The 19,398-nt window shown below is 55.9% G+C and overlaps 4 protein-coding genes and 2 non-coding genes across 6 annotated transcripts; 2 read left to right on the top strand and 4 right to left on the bottom strand.

The window, feature by feature from the left end:
- Positions 1 to 222: 222 nt before the first annotated feature.
- BJ171DRAFT_494970 (actin) lies at positions 223 to 2,396 on the bottom strand. Its single transcript, XM_053110063.1, has 5 exons — positions 2,280 to 2,396; positions 2,019 to 2,028; positions 1,837 to 1,892; positions 711 to 1,558; positions 223 to 561 (listed from the first exon to the last, which is right to left on the bottom strand). The coding sequence occupies exons 1-5, from the start codon at positions 2,298 to 2,300 to the stop codon at positions 369 to 371; spliced, it is 1,128 nt and encodes a 375-aa protein (XP_052968929.1). The 5' UTR covers positions 2,301 to 2,396; the 3' UTR covers positions 223 to 368.
- A 2,299-nt stretch (positions 2,397 to 4,695) lies between these two features.
- Positions 4,696 to 5,787, top strand: BJ171DRAFT_307628 (uncharacterized protein). The gene is made up of 2 exons (XM_053107044.1): positions 4,696 to 5,070; positions 5,265 to 5,787. The coding sequence occupies exons 1-2, from the start codon at positions 4,885 to 4,887 to the stop codon at positions 5,757 to 5,759; spliced, it is 681 nt and encodes a 226-aa protein (XP_052968928.1). The 5' UTR covers positions 4,696 to 4,884; the 3' UTR covers positions 5,760 to 5,787.
- A 249-nt stretch (positions 5,788 to 6,036) lies between these two features.
- Positions 6,037 to 8,002, bottom strand: BJ171DRAFT_456693 (uncharacterized protein; the record flags this gene model as incomplete). Its single annotated transcript, XM_053108325.1, has 4 exons — positions 6,037 to 6,710; positions 6,860 to 7,116; positions 7,415 to 7,540; positions 7,705 to 8,002. 4 exons carry the CDS (start codon positions 8,000 to 8,002, stop codon positions 6,165 to 6,167), a joined length of 1,227 nt encoding a protein of 408 aa, XP_052968927.1. The 3' UTR covers positions 6,037 to 6,164.
- Positions 8,003 to 12,204: 4,202 nt separating this feature from the next.
- Positions 12,205 to 17,614, top strand: BJ171DRAFT_439742 (uncharacterized protein; the record flags this gene model as incomplete). The annotated part of the gene is made up of 3 exons (XM_053108031.1): positions 12,205 to 14,532; positions 15,673 to 15,945; positions 16,000 to 17,614. The coding sequence occupies 3 exons, from the start codon at positions 12,208 to 12,210 to the stop codon at positions 17,470 to 17,472; spliced, it is 4,071 nt and encodes a 1,356-aa protein (XP_052968926.1). The 3' UTR covers positions 17,473 to 17,614.
- A 255-nt stretch (positions 17,615 to 17,869) lies between these two features.
- Positions 17,870 to 17,951, bottom strand: BJ171DRAFT_t77. Its single transcript has one exon. It is a non-coding gene; the product is annotated as a tRNA-Leu (tRNA).
- A 515-nt stretch (positions 17,952 to 18,466) lies between these two features.
- Positions 18,467 to 18,548, bottom strand: BJ171DRAFT_t76. The gene has a single exon. It is a non-coding gene; the product is annotated as a tRNA-Leu (tRNA).
- Positions 18,549 to 19,398: the final 850 nt, after the last annotated feature.

Here is a 19,398-nt window from a genome sequence, read left to right as displayed (position 1 = left end):
CCGTGGGGAATTGGCTGCGATCTGAACTGCGATCCGGACTGCGATCTGGACGACCACCCGCCCACCCAATCAGAGGCAGCGACGTGCAATTGTCCTGGAGGTTTGGCCACAACGGGGGATGGCGCTTGCTGGTGGGCCGGGCCTCCCGAAAACTGCTGCCACCTTTCCTTGCCTCTCCTCCCCATCCCTTCCTCTCACTCGCACTGCGGTCTGAGAATTGTCTGGGGTGTCTCATCAGTCAAATATATCAAAAAAGAAACAAACAATGAAAGGGTCTTTTCTCTCTGCTCAGATTGTTGTTGCGAAAAGCGAGGTCAGCCACCAGCAGCAGCTGGCGAGCCACCAGGCACAGACGCCCGAGTAGCGCCTTAGAAGCACTTGCGGTGGACGATCGAGGGGCCGGACTCGTCGTACTCCTGCTTGGAGATCCACATCTGCTGGAAGGTGGAGAGGGAGGCGAGGATGGAACCACCGATCCAGACAGAGTACTTGCGCTCGGGAGGAGCAACGATCTTGATCTTCATGGAGGAAGGAGCAAGAGCAGTGATCTCGCGCTGCATACTGTTGGGGCAAACAAGGCAATGGCGCGCTGGTCAGTCGGGTTGTTTGTTGCAGGTACGGGGGCGGAGATGTGGGAGAAGCAGAGGCATCTGCCAGAGGATACTGCAGACAGGGCCATCTATCATCGACAAGAGCAAGCGATTACGTACCGGTCGGCAATACCGGGGTACATGGTGGTACCACCAGAGAGGACAATGTTGCCGTAGAGATCCTTACGGATATCAACGTCACACTTCATGATCGAGTTGTAGGTGGTCTCGTGGATACCAGCAGCTTCCATACCCAGGAACGAGGGCTCGAAGAGGGCCTCGGGAGCACGGAAACGCTCGTTGCCGATGGTGATGACCTGACCGTCAGGAAGTTCGTAAGACTTCTCGAGGGCCGAGGACTGGGCAGCGGTCTGCATCTCCTGCTCAAAGTCAAGGGCGACGTAGCAGAGCTTCTCCTTGATGTCACGGACGATTTCTCTCTCGGCAGTGGTGGTGAAGGTGTAGCCACGCTCGGTGAGGATCTTCATGAGGTAGTCAGTGAGATCACGGCCAGCAAGATCGAGACGGAGGATGGCGTGGGGGAGGGCATAGCCTTCGTAGATGGGGACGGTGTGCGAGACACCATCACCAGAGTCGAGGACAATACCGGTGGTACGGCCAGAGGCGTAGAGGGACAGGACGGCCTGGATGGCGACGTAGAAGGCGGGGGTGTTGAAGGTCTCGAACATGATCTGGGTCATCTTCTCGCGGTTGGCCTTGGGGTTGAGGGGGGCCTCGGTGAGCAGGACGGGGTGCTCCTCGGGAGCGACACGGAGCTCGTTGTAGAAGGTGTGGTGCCAGATCTTCTCCATATCGTCCCAGTTGGTGACGATACCGTGCTCGATGGGGTACTTCAGGGTGAGAATACCTCTCTTGGACTGGGCCTCATCACCGACATAGGAGTCCTTCTGGCCCATACCGACCATGACACCCTGGTGACGGGGACGGCCGACAATGGAGGGGAAGACCTGATGGTGCGCGAGGAGAGCAGGAGAAGCGGGGTCAGAGGCAGCTGCAAGACACGCTAAAGCAACGACGGTGGCGACGGATTGATGGCGGCGGCGACACCAGGATGGTGCTTCTCCCAGGCGTGCTGCCTAGGAGAAGCGTGGCACCAAGCTGAACCGAGCCGATCAAGGCCCGAGGCCAAAAGCACGGCCCGCCAAGGAACAAACGCGGAGCCAGTACCAGATCACACAGGCAACAGCTGGGCGCGGAGGCAATTATGGCAATTATGGCTACTTACGGCACGGGGGGCATCATCACCGGCGAAACCGGCCTTGCACATGCCGGATCCGTTATCTGCGAAGCGAGAAACAGAACAGAACGTCAGCACAACCGCGAAAACAGCCAGACACGCCCCCCCCCAAGGAGAACGGGTGTGCTTTGGCCGCGTTGCGGAAAAGCAAGCACCGGCAGCAAACTCACCAACAACGAGCTGATGGCGCCAAGGCAGTTCGGAGAGGCCAGAGACAGGGCAGAGAGAGAAGAAAAACAGGTCAGAAGAGCGTCTCACGCGCGTAATCGATCGACTGGGCCGGGAGAAAAACACGGCTGCAGCCGGTCGAGACACGCGCAAGGGGGGAAGGGCGGAGACGGGCAGGGCAGCAGCAGGTGCATAGGGCGCTGATCAGGAGGCTGATCAGGAGGGCGGTATGGCGGCAGGGCGGGTAGCGATGGAAGACTTACGGCAGCGACGTCGTCAGACATGGTGTAGTGTGAGGAGGAAGGAAGGTACGAGGCCGGGGGGAGAGGAAAAAGCAGACCGCGGCGAAGAGACCAGGGTGAGCGCACTATTTAAAAGACGAGGGGGGGCGAGGGGGGGGTGGATGTCGCCGGGGAGAGGGTGGCTTGCGCGCGTCTTCCCATAAAAGGCAGCGGCCGTTGAATAATGGCCCGAAATGAACTCCATTGGCGGGCAGAATGAATTTCATTTCCGCGGGCGCCAATCGCCGCAGCCGCCGCGCTTCTCGGTGGAAGCCGCTTGTGGGGCCGCCTGGGCCGCTCGCTCCACCCCCCGGCACGGCGAGGACGCTCTCGCTGGCTGCATTGTCTGATCCGGCCTGGGCATTGTGCAGACGGCCGGCGGGGAGGCCGCTCGGTGGTCTGCTGCGAACCCAGCGATCGACAGCTGGATCAGCACGGACTGGCTGCTGCTGGGTGGCTGGCTGCTCGTCCCTCGCGCCCTCGCCGAGAGGCCTCTCGCTCCCGCCAGAGCCCGCTCCGCCGCTCTCGCCTCCCGCCTTCTCGCTGCCCTCTCGCCTCCCGCCTTCTCGCTGCCCTCTCGCCTGCGTCTCGCTTGCCCTCGGGCCCTCTCGCTCCTTGGCGCCAGGTGCTCACGTGGTCCTCCATCCACCCCCGTTTCAGGATCTCTGGCCAATGGCGTGCCGTGTGCACATGGTCGGGTCGCGTGGCATTCGGTAGGAGGATGGCTCGGGGATGGAGGTCATGGAGCCCAGAGCGGCGTCTTGGAGGGGATGGAGATCCGGCTGCCCGCAGAGACTCGTTGGGCGAGGGTGGAGGCGACGATGCCTCGGGGGAGGGTTCGCAGGCTGGACATGCGTTCTGGGTTGGTCCGCCAAGCATCGGGTTTGGCGGTGAGAGACATGGCCACTTCTATCGTTGCTGCTGACCGGTCCATAGCGCAGACCGCCTGTGAATACACGAGATAGATCTGCTTCGCAGAGCCAGTCGCAGCGGTCTCGCTTGGGAAGCATTTGGCGGAACTGGCGCTGTCTGCCTCGTTTGGTTTTCCTCCGGAGACTCTATTGCACAGAGTCAGATCCACAGACGGAATCCCATCGCTCGATTCAGCACACACAGGACCTTGCCCTGATCGATGCCCGGGCCCGTATTCCCCTTCGCTCTGACACTGCTCGCCGCAGACCCGAGTCCGATGAGTTCTAACGCTCGGAATCGAGCACCAAACGTGATTGGCAGAGTGCGACCAGAGCAACGTCAGAACCGCCGGAAAGAGCCCCAGTCTCGCCTAGCGCTGAACTTGCTCGGCGTGAGCAAGTTCACCGCGCAAATATATTGCCGAGTCCTGCATTTGCCTCTGGATTCCCAACCGGCCTGTGGTTGTTGGCGATATTCCCTGCGGTCTCCGGCTGGCCTCCTGTCCATTGTGCCCGCCCGTCTCCCCTCGAGAAAAATACCCTGCCCCGGCCAAAGTACTCCCAGCATACGCTCCGCTTGAATATCGGCACTGATACTGTCCGCTGCGCCCGGTCGCCATTGCCCAAGAGCCCAAGAGCCCAAGAGCCCAAGAGCCCAAGCATCAACGAATTGCATGGCGCCGGCTGAAATTCCGTTAGGAGCCCTGCCGCCTGCCCCGCTGACTTAGCGACGCTCATTTTGCCACATCCAGTCCGAATCGTTGCGAAACCAGCCCTGTCTCCAGGCCCGTCTTTGGTGTAATATTGGAGTTTTTTTGGTATCCGCAAACGCTAAATATCCACCGCCCAAGCCCATCCCTAGGCTGCCTTGGGGGTAAACCCATCCTGTCCGGCTGCCATTCGCACCATGTCCGCTCTGGTCTCGGTCACAGGAACCTCGATCAAAACTGCCGCCTCCAATTCTGCCGCAGGTACTCAAGCCTTATCCACGACCACCTCCACCACCGCCAGAACAACGGGATCGGCCACCAGCCTCAGCGGCAAATCAAACCCCGCCAATGGGAAGGCATCATTCCAGCAGCCAAAGCTGAAGTCCCAGCGCGGACGACACTTTGCAAGCACCGAGAACACCTCCAAGCCGCCGCCTCAGAACTCTCGTCGTGAGAATCCTCCGAATCAGCGCCAGGGCGGAAAGCCCCCGAGCGCAAAGCCTCAGCCCCCAAGTACGCAGCGCGATCGGGATCGGGATGTGACGCTACTGATGAACGACCAGTCCTGGTATGTTTTTCAGTCCTGGTACCTTCTTTTCTTGTCGGGGATGGGAAAGTGGGGATGGGAAAGTGGGGATGGGCAAGATACAAATGCACCACAAATCAAGGGTGTTGGCCGGCGAAGTAGTCTCGAGTCATGGGCGCGATGATGGGAGTGCGGGGAATGCCAATGGTTCCCACATGGGGATGAGCGCAACAGGCAGGTATTCGGTAGAAAAAAGCCGAAGCAGACAACGTATGGGCGCCGTCCGAGATACTCGGTCCACACGACCGACAGGACAGGCGGTGGCGAATATGCCTTCAGGGTAGAGTAAAGTCGACCAGTGGGAAAGACGGCTTCCATCCCACTACTCGAGTCAGCAGTGCAGCTCGATTTCTGACCCTTCTCCGGTCCTGATCTATATCATGTTGCCCATGTCCCAACATCGGCCCGTTCATATCGCTCGGACTTGTCGCCGTAATTCCAGGGTCGACCGAGTTGCCAAAGAACTCAAGGGCCAGCGCGAATGGAGCGAAAAGTGGGCCTTTGTCAACGACCCCAAACTGTATATGGGCGAGCAGGCGCCCAGTAACTTTTGCGGGAAGCCCCAGGTGAGCGGCATGCTGCGTCCCGGTTGGAGGGCCACGACCTACCAGATACTCGCTCGAATCGGTGTGGTAGCTGCAGGATGGCGGCCCACGATCACCGGACAGCTCCATGACTCGAGTGTCGGTCTGCTGGTCTGTCTGCCACCAAATGCACCGGGCCATGCTGACTTGTACACTGTCCGCTCTGCTGCCGGCAGCCCACAAAGTGGTCCGCCTATAGCATCATCAACTCGCCGAGTCGAAACCCGCTGGCAACCCGACCCGTTACGCCCGAAGGCTATGTCCCTCCGACATTCAAGGTCCAGCACGATCCGCAGACTGGCCAGCCCCTGGCGCACACGAATGCCCCATACCACCGGCAACGGCCCGATCCCGCATCCCAAACCAGCAACAGCTCGGTGCGGGTCACTCCCGCCCACCAAAACGCCCCGTTCTCAACTCACCCGGAGCCGTCCCCAACCCGGATCTCGAGTCAAAATCGGGTCCATATGTCCTCGTTCAACGCCAGCTTTGGGCGCTCGTATGTCCGTACCCGGCAAAACCCGCAAGAATGCTACAATACCCCCGCCACCACCAACCAGGAGTATGGTTGGGTCTGGGGCGGCCGAAAGTCCATGGAGCTCTACGGCTCAACAAGCGCAAACTACGCCAAAGAGAGCTGGAAGCGAGCGGGGTTGGACCACCGAGCCTGAGTATGCACAATATACATATGCCTGTCGGTACAGTTCCTTGCAGAGAGCAGCAACTGGTCACGACCCCGCTGCAACGATCACAGCACCGACGCCTGATGCGCTGTAGGCCACACAGTTTTGAATACGCCCAGTCGATTTCCGGTGGGGACCATCAGCTGGCATTGACATCGCGATGCAGGAGTGTGGCGGATTCATTCGTTCAACCCGTTGGACGGCTTCGTGCATAGTGCAGAGCGTCATGATTGATCCTTGGCTCAAGCTCGGTACTTTCGTCGTGCAGATTTTTCACTTTTGTATTCTTTATTTTTCGAGGTTCGTGCGAAGCTGACGATCGACATGGTGCATACTCCAATGCATAGCTCTTCTAGATTGTTACAGCCTGGCATTGCCGCTATCCGAGCATCCTCATTCTGTTGACCCTTTCGATGCTGAGTCTTCGGCCGGCCGTGCCAGCACACTTATGGCGCTGACTTGGAGTAGCGACGACGAAGTGGGCTGGACAGGCGGCGTTGTTGATCCAGCGATCCGAATTGTTGAGCGAACCCGCTGTATGACCCGGCCGTTTTCTCCAAGCCGCAGCGGCGGGATTTCGTTGTCTCTCATTCTCATGAGGATCGCGCGGTTCTTTTTCATGCTCGTCACCATCTCGGGCGCCCCCACGACCATCGTGAAGCTTTCGTACATTGGCGCACAAACGACATCGATGAATCCGATTTGGCCTGCCGGGATGTTGATGCTGCTTCGGTCCATGAGTGGGCTCACCGGCAGCCCTCGCTTCCTTTCCTCGTCGCCTTGGTTCAGAAACTCTTGGATCAGCCTCTCGATCCACGACGTATATACCAACCACGACCGTGCTGGATTTGACACATCCGCGCACTTGATCAGTATCCGAAAGAAAATTGCCCGATCTTCTGGGGATTGGTTGATGTCAAAAGTATTGGTGCCGAGTACCTGCCCGACGTGCGCCAGATGTACGGTCAAGAAATGTGAGCAAGCCTTGATCTGTGGCGGCGCTCGGTCTATCTGTGGAGGTGGCTCCTTTATCGCCAATAACATCCATTCGGCCAATTCCACTCCGCACACTTTACTTATATGCCCACCTTGTTGTTGAATGCCGACAGCGTCGAAAAATGGCCCGCAAGATCAGTCGCGAGCACCATGCTGATGACCTGGTTTCGCAACAGTCGGTAGTCTTCCTCTGGTAGATTCACCAAGAAATTGTTCTCTGGCTGCATCATAACCTGCCATGCTGTCGAGACGTGGTAGTTTTCCAGGACAGACCGGTCGTTGTAGAGCATCGCTCGCTCGTTTCGTGTCGCCACCAAAAACTGGTTGTTGACACCTGGGTGCTTGTGGTCTGCCGCCACATCCAATCAAATTCAGGGTGATAAGTGTCGATGCGGGGACAGCTTGCTCGTGGGCTCAAGGTCGTACCGCGGCCGTTCGGCCCAGTGAGAACTACGACAAAGTCTGATACTAAAGCCAAGGCGCACCACCGTCATGGCTACCAGCACGGCCCAATGCAGAATCAGCGTTGCCAAGCTGGCTTTGGCGCCCAGCCGGATTGTGGTCCATGTCTTCTGCCAGTCTCCGATCAACGCCTTGCCTCAGTCAGCACCTTGCTTCAGGCGCAGAGGGCGACAAGGCGGACTCACCGTGAACCGCAGCTGCGATATAGCTGGCCAGAATTTCCAGATCGGTGATTTGTCCTTGCATCTTCTCCTTCTCCAGAAAGTAAGATACAGCCTGCAGCACATCTGTGGCGTGTGTGGAATTGTGGTCTGGATCGCGACAGATCGTCGGCAGATCGTCGACAGGTCAGTTACGGCGTCTTCGTCGCCTTGGGGGGATGTGGTCGACGGCGTTTCGCGAGCCCACGCACCACTTCTCCATTGGACCACACTTGCAGCACATATATATGCTCTCGTCAGGAGCAACTACTTACACGGAACATCCATCTGGTAGCCGGCCTCGATCGCAATCAAAAAGTTTTTGAGTGTTCCAGACGGTATCTGAAAGATCTGGAAAAAGTTTTTCCTTTGGATCAAGTAGTATGCTAGATGCATAAGCGGCTTGCGACCGCTGACTTCTTCCAGTTTGAAAACGTCCCATTCCCAGAGTTTGGACTGCGACAGGATGTGCTCCCGCAGCGCATGGTCTGACGAAACGGTCCGGTGCGTGGACGAGATCTGCGGCTCGAGCCGGTGAGTGACGGGCGCCTCAATTTCTTCTTCCTCCGGCATGGCGCACTCTTCTTCGATAATATCGATGCCACGGAACCGCCTCTCCTTGGTCGACATCCGCTGCTGCCCTTGTTTTACCGACCGTCGCTTCGGAAGCAAGTTTGTGAGCCAGCTCTATGGGGACGAGTAGCAAAGATTGCAGCCGATGAGACTGCACCGCCGAGAGGCATACATTCGACAACCGGCATCGCTTGTCGCTCTGCACTACGCGGAAGAGCACCATTCACGGCGCACCGACCGACACACTCCTTGCCCAAGTTCAGTTACAACACAGAGATTGCAACTCAGGCGTAGCATGAATTCTCTGAACTGGGTTTTATCAAAACCAGCACTGTCGTCGCAGCACCGTGAATCTACGTAGCCCCGCCCAGTAGCGCAGCCTGGCTTTGACCCAGTCGCGCAACTGAGCTCGTTCCGGATCAAGGTATCGTACTTGCGACGTGGATTTCTAAGACACTCACCTCCTGCTCTTCGTCCGCCCAGATGATGTCCTGCGTCATCTGGGCCATCAGGTCGGGCGTGAGAATGTTTTCGTTTCCAAGCCAATCCAGACACTTGCAGAGCTGGTGTCGGGTAAGGTCGTCTATCCGACGGTTCTTGATGAGATCGTTGAGGGCCATAATCGACTTTTCCAGCGGCGAACCCAGGGCTTCACCAAACCCATGACGGTTCGAGACCGACGTCCGGACTTCGTCCGTCGACACGTCCACTTTCTTTTGCAGACTCGAGAGCTGGGACCGGAGCTTGGTGTTGAACTCCTGCAGCCCCATCAGGACCACGTAGTACTTGCGCTCGGTCTTTTCGATGTGGATCGCACACACAATGCTGATGGCGATGGCCGTTACCATCCAGCCGATCTGCTCGCCCTTGGTCAGATTGTCTTGGCTGGACGATTGATAGGTAAACTTGTAGATTACCAAATAGGCCAGGATTTGCAGGACTCCCGAGATGGCCACAAATAAGGACTCGGTGCGAAGAATGATTGGAAATGCGACCGAGACCAGCACAAAGGCCATCGTGGGTAGCCACTCGGTGACGCTGGGCTGGATGATCTTGAACCGGAGCACTAAGTGCATTCCGCGTGCCATCCACCACCCGTCGCGTAATTAGTATTCGCGGGAAGGTTAGAATGGATCCATGGCGCACGCTGCAAAGTCAGCCAAAGAGAGCCCACCTAACATCGTGTTGACGACCATGGTGAGAATCGATCCCAGGATGTGGATGAGCTTTGGGCTCGAGCCCCAGGAGTCGCTCGTGTGCGATAGCCCAATGCAGATCAGGATGGGTGTCAGGAGGCCAAAGGCAATCATGATCAGATCGAGCTGGAACTGGTACGTCGCTTCGCAGAATACCCAGCAACAACTCGAGTCGACGTTGATCCAGCTACTCCCGAATTGAATGACGATCACGAGATGGCCGCTGACGGCCAGGACCACCGCGAATATCCCGAGCAGCGACGCCCGCCAATACATGATGTTTCGCTGAAGGAACCAGAGCGAATAGTCGTGTTCCACAAGTCTCTCCGACCATCCGAGCAGTCGAAAGAGATGGTCAGTCAGTCGGTTGGCTATCTCGGCGTGTATCGACGATCGTGGCGCACTGGTGGTGGGAATCAGTCGAAGGAGGCTGTCGTCCGACGTTGAGGGGCTGGACATTGCATTGCTGTCGCGAGGGACTTGCTGCGACCCGACACGGTCCAGGCTTTCCGGGGAAGACGCCCCGACATCGCGGCATGGATGCACCCGTTTTCCGCCCAGTTTGGCATGCATCGTAACATAGAATTGATATTTATGTTGCGGAAGGGTGATGGTTGGCGCTGGCAGGAAGGTGCACTCTACGGCCGCCAGAGGGAGCCAACAGCAGCAACGAACGCGTAGAATCCTTGGCGACTTGGGTGATTTGAAGCCCCGAATCACTCTCGAGAGACAGGGAGTGGTTGAGGGGCCAGCGTCGTCGAGATGATCGGGTCTGGTGACGAGAAGCAGTCCACCGCGGGTACAGCTATTCGACAGAGGAAGTGCAGCAGCCCCTGTCCAGCGGATCGACGATATCGCGTTCGCTTGGGGATGATGCTGGAAAGTGGAGCGAACTGAGACCAGGGGATCAGGCACAGGGTCTGACCGTGCGCCCCCACCCCAGGCCGCTGCACCAACTGAATCACAACCAAAGGGCCATCGGACACCAGGCATGTCGCTGGTGGGAGAGAGGTGGAAATGTAGCACGCGGGAGATTGTTCACACAAACTACTCGTGCAGCCTTGCTTCTTGATGGCTCCGCTGGTGTATCCGAACGATCCACTGAACGGGGCACGGAGCTCTCGGCCTCGTTCAAACGCAACATTCGCTGAGAGCTCGATGGTATTTCTTTTTCCAAATGCAGCCTCCAGCCCCAGTCAGCCAGGGAGGAGAGGATGTCTATTTTGGATTCTAGACAACAGCCAAGCCAGAACCCTGTCGTTGAGATGGTCAGTGCTTAAGAGTCGCTGCCCTGTTGTGATCCTTCAGCTGTGATAACTCGGGCGTGATTATCAAACTGTGGTCATTTAGGAAGGCACATCATGGTATCCATCAAGCAGTCGCCGCTCATGCGACACTACTATTTCAGCAGGTGTGCATACGAAGCACACGCTGGATGGGTCTCTTTGATATGGTTGGGAACGAATCAAGAATCCGTGATCCATGACGCCACACCGCTTGCACAGATGCGAATCGTTCCAGGTTGAATGTGTCGAATCGAGCCCGTGTGAGCGGGTGCAAAAGTTCTGATTTGGGCTGGGCGGGGGCCGTTGCTCGGGCGTTTTGAGCTGCCGCCCGACAAGACATACCTACTTGGTCTTGGCCTCAAGCCTGCACTCCACTGAGTCCAACCGTGATCTCTGCTGCAAGCTCACCCGACTCTTCAGGCAGATCGACTGCAGGGCCAGCTCTCCACCACTCCGTAGATCCTGTCGCGCTGCCGGCAGACTCATCCACTCTCGGCTACTGGACGCGATCGGGCCTGAAGCAACCATGAACCTCGGGCTTCCATCGCCCTCTGGCCCTCCGCGTCTGGGGCCAAGCAGCAGCCGAGACTCGGGAGCCACGATGCGAAAACCTCAAAAATCCGATGCGTCGCTGCCCTCGTTCATCATCTGTGTGGAAGATGCCGACGGCAGCAACAGCGAGATCATGAGCCAACCCGAGGACGAAGCGAACGCGCTGATTCAATCCAAGGACAGTCCGGCCGCAAAGGCTCTCAACCAACCGGCAGCGCCCCTTCCCATCGACAAGGACTCTGGCGTTGTTCCTGTCCAGAGTCGCAAGAGCACCGATGACAGCGGCTCCGGGATTGATTTTGCCACGCTCCTGACCCACGAGCGACCTGTCTATTCCAGCTTGGTCTGGAACCAAACCGAGAACGACTTTATGTTTCTTAAGGATCTCGACGACAGCCTGGCCGACCTTATCTCGCTTAGGGAGCTCGTGGCCTCGAAAAAGTCCCAAGTACTACCGGCTGTCGAATGTGTGCCAAAGCCCAGTGGGCTCGGCAGCAAGGTCGCAGCCTCCAAAAAGAGCGCCGTGCGGCTTGCTTCGAATCTAGGCAAGTCGGACCAGGCGGGACTCAAGTCCTCTGGAAGCATCAGCACCCTGAGCGATGTATACAGCCTCTCCCGACAATTCGAGCAGGTGGTTGATTCGGCAGAGTCTTTCAGTGACCAGAAGCTCATCCTCGATCAGTGGAGGCAGCAGAACGAAATCCTCCAAAAGTTCAAGCAGAAGCTCGAGCGCGCGAAAACCGCCGCCTTCAATCGCGAACGAGACCAGCAGGCTTCGCTCATAAAGCAGTACGGCCAAAAGTACACGCAGACAGGACTTGCGACTCGTCGAGAGCTCGTTGCTGTCTCGGACGAGGACAATGAATTGCTGGAGCAGGAGGGACTCATTCCCATTCCGGCCTCCGAATTTGGCTTCAAGTCACCGCCAAAACCGCCCTCCAAGCCAAGGGTACTGGATCGGGTTCCCACCATTGTCGTCAACCGATCACCCAACGGATTGAGGTCCTCATGGACTCTGAGCTGCAATATTGTCAAGAATCTCGAGACGCCTGGAATCCTCCAGATCGAAAGCGAGCTCCTCCAGCTTGAAAAGATATTCCGTGGTCTCGAGCCACCCAGAGTCATCAAAGCTGCGGCCGTAAACTCAATGCATGTATATTCCGAGGCGGAGATGGACATCATCAACCAAATGAACTCCAGAGTCAGCTTCCTCACCAACCCTCGATTCAAGAATCAGATTCGCCGCAAATCATTTGAGCCCGCTACCTTGCTTCAGCGTCAGTCCACGGTCCGTCCCTCACAATCACATGGAATCGGAATAGTTGCTATTCCGTCCTCTGTGATTTTCACCAACTACGTGCCGTTCGAAAAGTACACCAACATCCTGACCCTCAAAAACACCACATCCCATTCCCAGAGACTTCGCATCAGCACGCCTCCGCCCTACGAATACTCGCCTTACTTTTCTATTGTGCTCATCGACCTGCCCAAGGAGTACGATGGTTTGCTGGCCCCTGGGATGTGCTGCAAGTATCGCATCACCTTTTCGCCCGATTCCCTCGCCAACTACGAACAGGTTCTCATGGTCTATACAGAGCAAGGGCAGGAGTTTCCTGTGCATGTTGTCGCGCAGAGAGACCCGCCAGTCCTGACCATCCCAGATATCTTGGACTGCGGGCCCTGTCGCGCCGGATATGCGGCGCTCAAGGAGTGGCACTTTGCCAATATCGGCGGAGCGGGCCGCTTCTTTATAATGCGCGAAGACGAAGAGCTTGATCCATACGAAATATTCCGCAGAAAGGAGCTCTTCAAGACAGACCAAAGCGTTTCCTACGGATCGTTCGAGATATTTCCGTCCTACTTTGCGACGGGCTCGGGAGAGTCGGGGAAGGTTCTGGTGCGCTACCTTCCGCAGGAGATCGATGACCCTACGGCGCTCGAGAGACTGGACAGCGTCACGCTCAAGATAGCCTGTGATAATTGTCAAATTCTCCGCCTACCAGTCACTGGCTTGGCCCAGCGGCCACTGCTCGAAGTGGTTTCTGTCAAAACAGAAGGCGGTCAAGCCGTTGCCCTCTGCGAGGGCGACCTGGTCCTCGACTTTCAGGAGCAGAATCCCCATGCCGTTACATCCTGGAAAATGACGGTCCGCAACAAGAGTAACCTGCGCCTTCCATTTTACTGGACGGTCTTTGACTACCCGAGCGCAACCCACAAGCTGACCCCGAAGAACTGCTCAATCAACGATGCGTTTTCCATTCACCCCAACACTGGATACATTCTGCCATCCACCGAAATGCAGTTCACCATCAACTTTTCTCCGCGGTACACAATCCAGTATGACACAATTGCCGAGCTGATACTGATCGAGGAGATGGAGCGTATCGACCCAAGCCTTCCCAAGGGTGCGCGCGCACAGACCTACGGCGATCTCGAGTCTGCCCTCAAGATCAATTGCAAGGGCATCGGTATACAGTACCAAATGGATGTTTACCCACCGATCATCGAAGTTCCTGCACTTTTGCCCACCAGCAAGACGTGGAAGGCACAAATCTACATGCTCAACTTTAGTGTCTCTCCGCTGTCGTATTCGTGGGAGGTCGAAGGGATCAATCCGCACATTCTCAAGGTAGAGATGAAGTCGACCGAGGGAAAAATCCCGCCATTTTCTATCCGAGTCAACGAGATCCAGCTGACCGGGGTATTCCCGGGGATGGTTAATGGATTCCTTGTATGCAAGTCCGACTGCCCCGCGCCAACGCACATTCCTCTCAGCGCCAAGATCAGCCTTTTGAGTGACGCCATTTCATTTGGAACCGACATGCTAGATTTTGGTCTGATGGCATTAGGAACGAAAAAAACCCTCCAAGTTGCCCTCAACAACAGCACCAGCACTGCACTCTCATGGTCCGTTCAAGTCCACGATCGACTACTCGAGAAAGGACGGCCGTACTTTATCGAATGCTCACCCGACTGTGGGACTCTCGATCCGTTTCAGATGGTCATGATTGAAGTCACATTCATTCCGCTTTGGTATCAAAAGTTTTGCGCGGTGCTCGTCTGTCTAATTCATGATCAAAACCTGACCCACTCAGCAGCCGTGACCAAGGTGCACTCGATTGTGACCACTCCCATTGTTACCATCCCGAACGCGACCAACTCTCTGTCTTGCTTCGTTGGAATCCCGTTTACGTACACGATTTCACTGAGGAACCAAACGCTTCTCAAGACCCAGTTCAAATGGAAGTCGGTCAACTGCACCGTCTTCACCGCAAAGTTTACACCAGAGTCCGGAGAAATCGACAGCGAGGCGACGACACAGATTCAAGTGGAAGTCACATGCAAACAGATGGGCAGCTTCCAGGGGCTGCTTTTGCCCTGCAACATCCACGGAATGGTCTTCAATGGCGGGTGGATTGGGGCGACGCTCGATGCTTATGTATGCGGACTTGGTGTTTCACTTGGTCTGCAGGGCGACACCAAGGCACCGCTCATTGTACAGGGCAACGTCGTGCATATGGAGGAGCCTTTGACCATCAGCGTCCAACAGGAGGCCACAACCAAGCATGTCGTGCGTCGCTACCAGACGATGATGGGAGAGCAAACCCTTGCATTTGTTCGACAGTCGTCAGCGAACCTTGCCGGGGTAGGTCCACCCATCACCACCACGATGCAGCGCGACCAGTCGAAGGCTGAGTTGTCGCCACTAGGGCGGCAGCAGAGGCCATCGTCACCTATCAAAATGTCTTGAGATATCCGTGAGGACGGTGGTGCTTGCGTTGGGCTGACTTTAGATTGCATCCCTTGATGAAAGCAGCAGGACAACAGAGGATCACGGATGCAGCTGAGTCCGGAGCCTGGCAGACTACTTGGACGACGACCATCTTCGGCCTTGGAGCTCAACGTAGTGAGTTTACACTCGAGAGTTGATCAGATACGAGGCTAACTGGGGATGCAATCGAGTCCATGCCGCAAGTAGGCATATTTAACAGTATCTCGCCCTCCCAGGATTCGGCACCAGCCCAAAGGCTCTCAGCCAGTCGCCCTTCTTCGGCGTTTAACCTTAGCGTAGGTATTCATGCGGCAAGAAGGTTTGAATGCGCGATTTGCTTCTTAGTCACAGCGACATAGGGAGTTGGATTATGATCACTAAATATCTAACCCGATTTAGGAGACGAGCGCTTCAAACCTCACCCTCGGCGCAAGATCGATCTCAAGAAGGGGCTCCGCAGTACTCACAGAGTCAAGTATGGTGTCGCTGCAGGCCAAGGAGCTGGGAAATCGACTCGAATTCGGACTCCGCAACCGCAGTCCATCCCAATCGTTTGGTGGTGGAATATCGAGGCAGGGATCCACGATTGATCTACAAGCCGAGCTCGTCGGTGAGAGTGCTGGAGTTGGTAAGCAGAACCATCCGCCCTCACTTGGTGGAAGCCCTCCAAAGCAGTCCCCCGGTGCTGTTATGACGAGGCGCGCAAGCGTCCTCGACCAAACCGGTCCAAACATGGCTCGCCGGGCATCGGTGTTTCGATCGCCCGCTCTGTTTGGCTTGGACGACCATATGGATACCTCGACACCACAATATCCCCCTGCAAAGAATACGCTTCTGGAATACGTGCTGAAATCCGAACTTCAGTCAAACGTCGCTAAGCGCTCGGTTGTTCAAAAGGGACGAGCCTCTCTCGAGTCAAAGCTGGAGCTCAAATTTGGGTTTGAGTGCCCTATATTTGAAAACCGGACCCAGACGCTGGTGATTCGCAATCGCTCCGGGATCCCTTCACCATTCCGGATCTGGGTGGAGACTTTTGCAGCTACTGCCCTTGGTGACGAAGACGAAGATGTCGACGACGATGAAGAAGAGGACGAGGAGGAGAAGCAGGGCGATGAAGTTGACAAGACTGGATCCAAGGTATCTACAAACAAGGCCGCCACCGCAACGGCAGCGAAAGGACAGGAGCAAAAGACCGACAGCAACGTCTTGCTGTTGAAAGCCACAAAGGCAGTCAAGATCGGATTCAACTCGAAAGCCGGAAATGCGTACATTGCCAACATAAAAGAAGTTCGCAAGATGATAAAGAAAATGCACCGCCTGTTGCGCGAAGGCCGCGGGGCTGCCTTTCATCCATCTCCGAGTCAAGGAATACTGGGACCCTTCGCCGAAGTGAAGATACAGGTCACTAGCTATAACAATCTTGTCGGGGTTTATCGAGACATTATGGTGGTCGAGGTTGGCGGATGGATACGTGAGACAATCCCGGTCAGCCTTGGCGTGGTTGGGCTGCCGATTCGATTTCTGGGAGCCCAGCTGGTGGCGAGATCCAAGAAAACCGATTCCGACATCGACAGAGTCAACTTTGGAACCAGAGCAATACAGATGCCGAGGGAAACTACCCCAGATCGACATGTCACACGCGAGCCCGAGCCGATCTACAAAACCATCCAGATAGAGAATCAGTCGCCTCGAGACATCCTTTTGAAGTGGAGAATCTACATGAAGCACACCGGCGAAGGATCTGAGGGGAGCACCGAGTCTGGCTTTGAGATCGACGACGTCATGTGCAATCCGGACTATCTGCAGAAGAACGAGGAGCCCTTTGGAATACGTCCGGCATATTTGAAAATACCGGCATTCAAATCCACATCCATGAAGATTTCCTTCTGGAGCTCGCACGTGGGAACATTTGATGGGTTCATCGTCGCGGATATTGGGTATATCCAACCGGACGGTGCGATAACGTATTCGCATAGCTCTACCCTGAACTCGTCGAAGAAGATGAAGAGTCCAAGTAAATCCAATCATTTGGCCAAGCTGCATGTCCATGGAAAAGCAATCGAACCCAAACTTGAACTCGACATTGGCGGTCAAGTACGAATCAAGCGGCAGATGACGGGCTCAGGGCAGAGGACCGTCAATGCGTTCCTGAAGAATACAACTGATGCCATTTGCACATTCACCATGGAGGCGTTTCCCGAGAATGCCTTCAATGTATCTTGCGCGGATGTCAATGTTCGACCCAAGACCGGTCCACAAGGAACACCTCCTGCTGAAAGCCATCATCGTCACATAGCAAGACCGCCTCGAAGCCGACTGAGCACGCGAACCCCTGGTGATCCGAGCCCGGTGTTTGAGCTCAAGCCAACCGAAATGATGCTCGTTGCGATCCGCCACCTGCAGTCGTTTCAAACAGAGGAAGATCCAACTGCGGAGCCAATCGTCCACCATGGCAAGATTTGTCTTACATTCTCAAACGGGATGACACAAGACATTCCAATCGTGGTTGAGGATCCATACAATAAGGTTGGAAGCAAGCCAAATATAGGACCGGAAATCAACGCCACAAAGCCGCAACAACGAAAACTGACCCAGAGAATGCAGAGCAACAAGGACGGAATGGCATTTTTACCACCACTGATAGTCCGGGCCGACCACCCGTAGCAAGTAGCAAATCGGAATGCCTCACCGATCCAAAGAACCGACACACCAACGGTCCCGCTAGAACTTGCGAATAGACCACTGTGGCGGCGAAAGAAACAACAGGAACGAGGGGCGGAATCAAAAATAAAGAACAATCACTCACAGAAATAGGTGATATGGAACACCGATATGGATGGGGTTCATGGTGACAGCAGCGGGAGCAAAGCGAGCGAGGGACAGAAAGACGAGACGACGAAAGTTGATATTGCAGGGCCGCAACACCAACACCAACGCCAACGCCAACACCAACTACAACACCAACCACAGTACCAATCAGCTGTCGCCGGAAGAATGGCAATCTCTGTACATCGAACGGAAGAGGCCTGCTCGGCTCAGCAGAGGCAGGCGCAAAATGAAATGACAAGAGAGGGGTTCGAACCCTCGCCTCCGGAGAGACCACGACCTGAACGTGGCGCCTTGGACCACTCGGCCATCTTGCCTTGTTGGCTGCGTTTCCAAATTTTGACAATATCAAACTATTCTGAACCAGCTCATGAGCCCTGCATCGCTCAATCGCCAGACCACTCCTCCGCTTTGGGCTGCCGACTCCCGAGTTGATTCCTGTATACCGGTATATCGGGTCGATTCCCGTATGCCAGGGCCCGGAATCACAATGCTACCCACACATGGCCCGTCTCTGTTCGCCAGTCTCTCACAACACCGGTTTGAATTTTGATATTCCCTTACATCCTCGCCCATCGCCATCATGACTAAATTTTTTTTCTTGACTACCCATTGGCTCGATTGCCGAGCGAGCTGATACCTTCCCTTGGTCGGCGCAATTTTACAGCCATGACTGACAACGGTTGCCCACGCTTGTCGTTGTTAACAGCTTTGCCAGGATTATTAAGATTAGAGCTCGGAAAACAACATCGCGCTATTAGCTGTCCAGCTGCTGGTTAATTCCAAATCCCGAATGAGAGAAGGACAGGGCTGAAATGGATGGGCAAAAGAATGACAAGAGAGGGGTTCGAACCCTCGCCTCCGGAGAGACCACGACCTGAACGTGGCGCCTTGGACCACTCGGCCATCTTGCCCTGTTGGATGCGTTTCCATTTTGTGCATATATGAACATTTGATATCGTGTTCGAGCTTTGATATCGTGTTCGAGCTTTCGCCACATCATATCAACAGCGAAAGCCGTTCATCAGACAGGAAAGCTCCATCGCCCCTCTGATCTCGTAGACAATGTGTCTCTGCGCTAGAGCTCCACACGACTGCATTCATCTCTGTCGTTCGATGTTCGCTATTGCGCAAGGCCATCCGCTCCGAAGCGGTCTGTTCGGGTCCTCGATTGGGAATGCGGTGGTGTTGGCGCCATCCGCCCAGCAGTGTCCCGCCCTCCATGCTTCTGTGCCTCCAAGATCGTCTGTATCTTACCGAGCCGAGACCCTGTTTAGCTCGCCCATCGTTTATCGTTGATCATCGCCCACCATACATCCTCTGCTTCACAGACAGTCTCTCTGGCTTGTTCTTCTTGACATCAACCCATTCACCATTGGTGTCTCTCGCCATTGGTGTTTCTCGCTGTCTGTACTCCGGTGTCTGTGTCCTTGCGTCCCTGCATCCCGACACTCTTGCATCCCTGCATCCCTGCATCCCTGCATCCCTGCATCCCTGCATCCCTGCATCCCTGCATCCCTGCATCCCTGCATCCCTGCATCCCTGCATCCCTGCATCCCTGCATCCCTGCATCCCTGCATCCCTGCATCCCTGCATTTCTGCATCCCTGCATCTCCAGGCTACCTTGCTGTCTGAATCATAATATCTCATCGAAACATCCGCCCGATCTGCGCCAGATCACTGCAGGCTGCTGCTCATCGGAACAACATAGTTGGTGCTGATCACTGGATCCTGTTCGGATCGCCCCTGGTCGCCACTGATCGC

Source organism: Polychytrium aggregatum (genome assembly GCF_025602895.1).
Source record: "Polychytrium aggregatum strain JEL109 chromosome Unknown BJ171scaffold_9, whole genome shotgun sequence".
Taxonomy (NCBI): Eukaryota; Fungi; Chytridiomycota; class Chytridiomycetes; order Polychytriales; genus Polychytrium; species Polychytrium aggregatum.
This window is presented reverse-complemented; position numbering and strand designations above follow the sequence as displayed.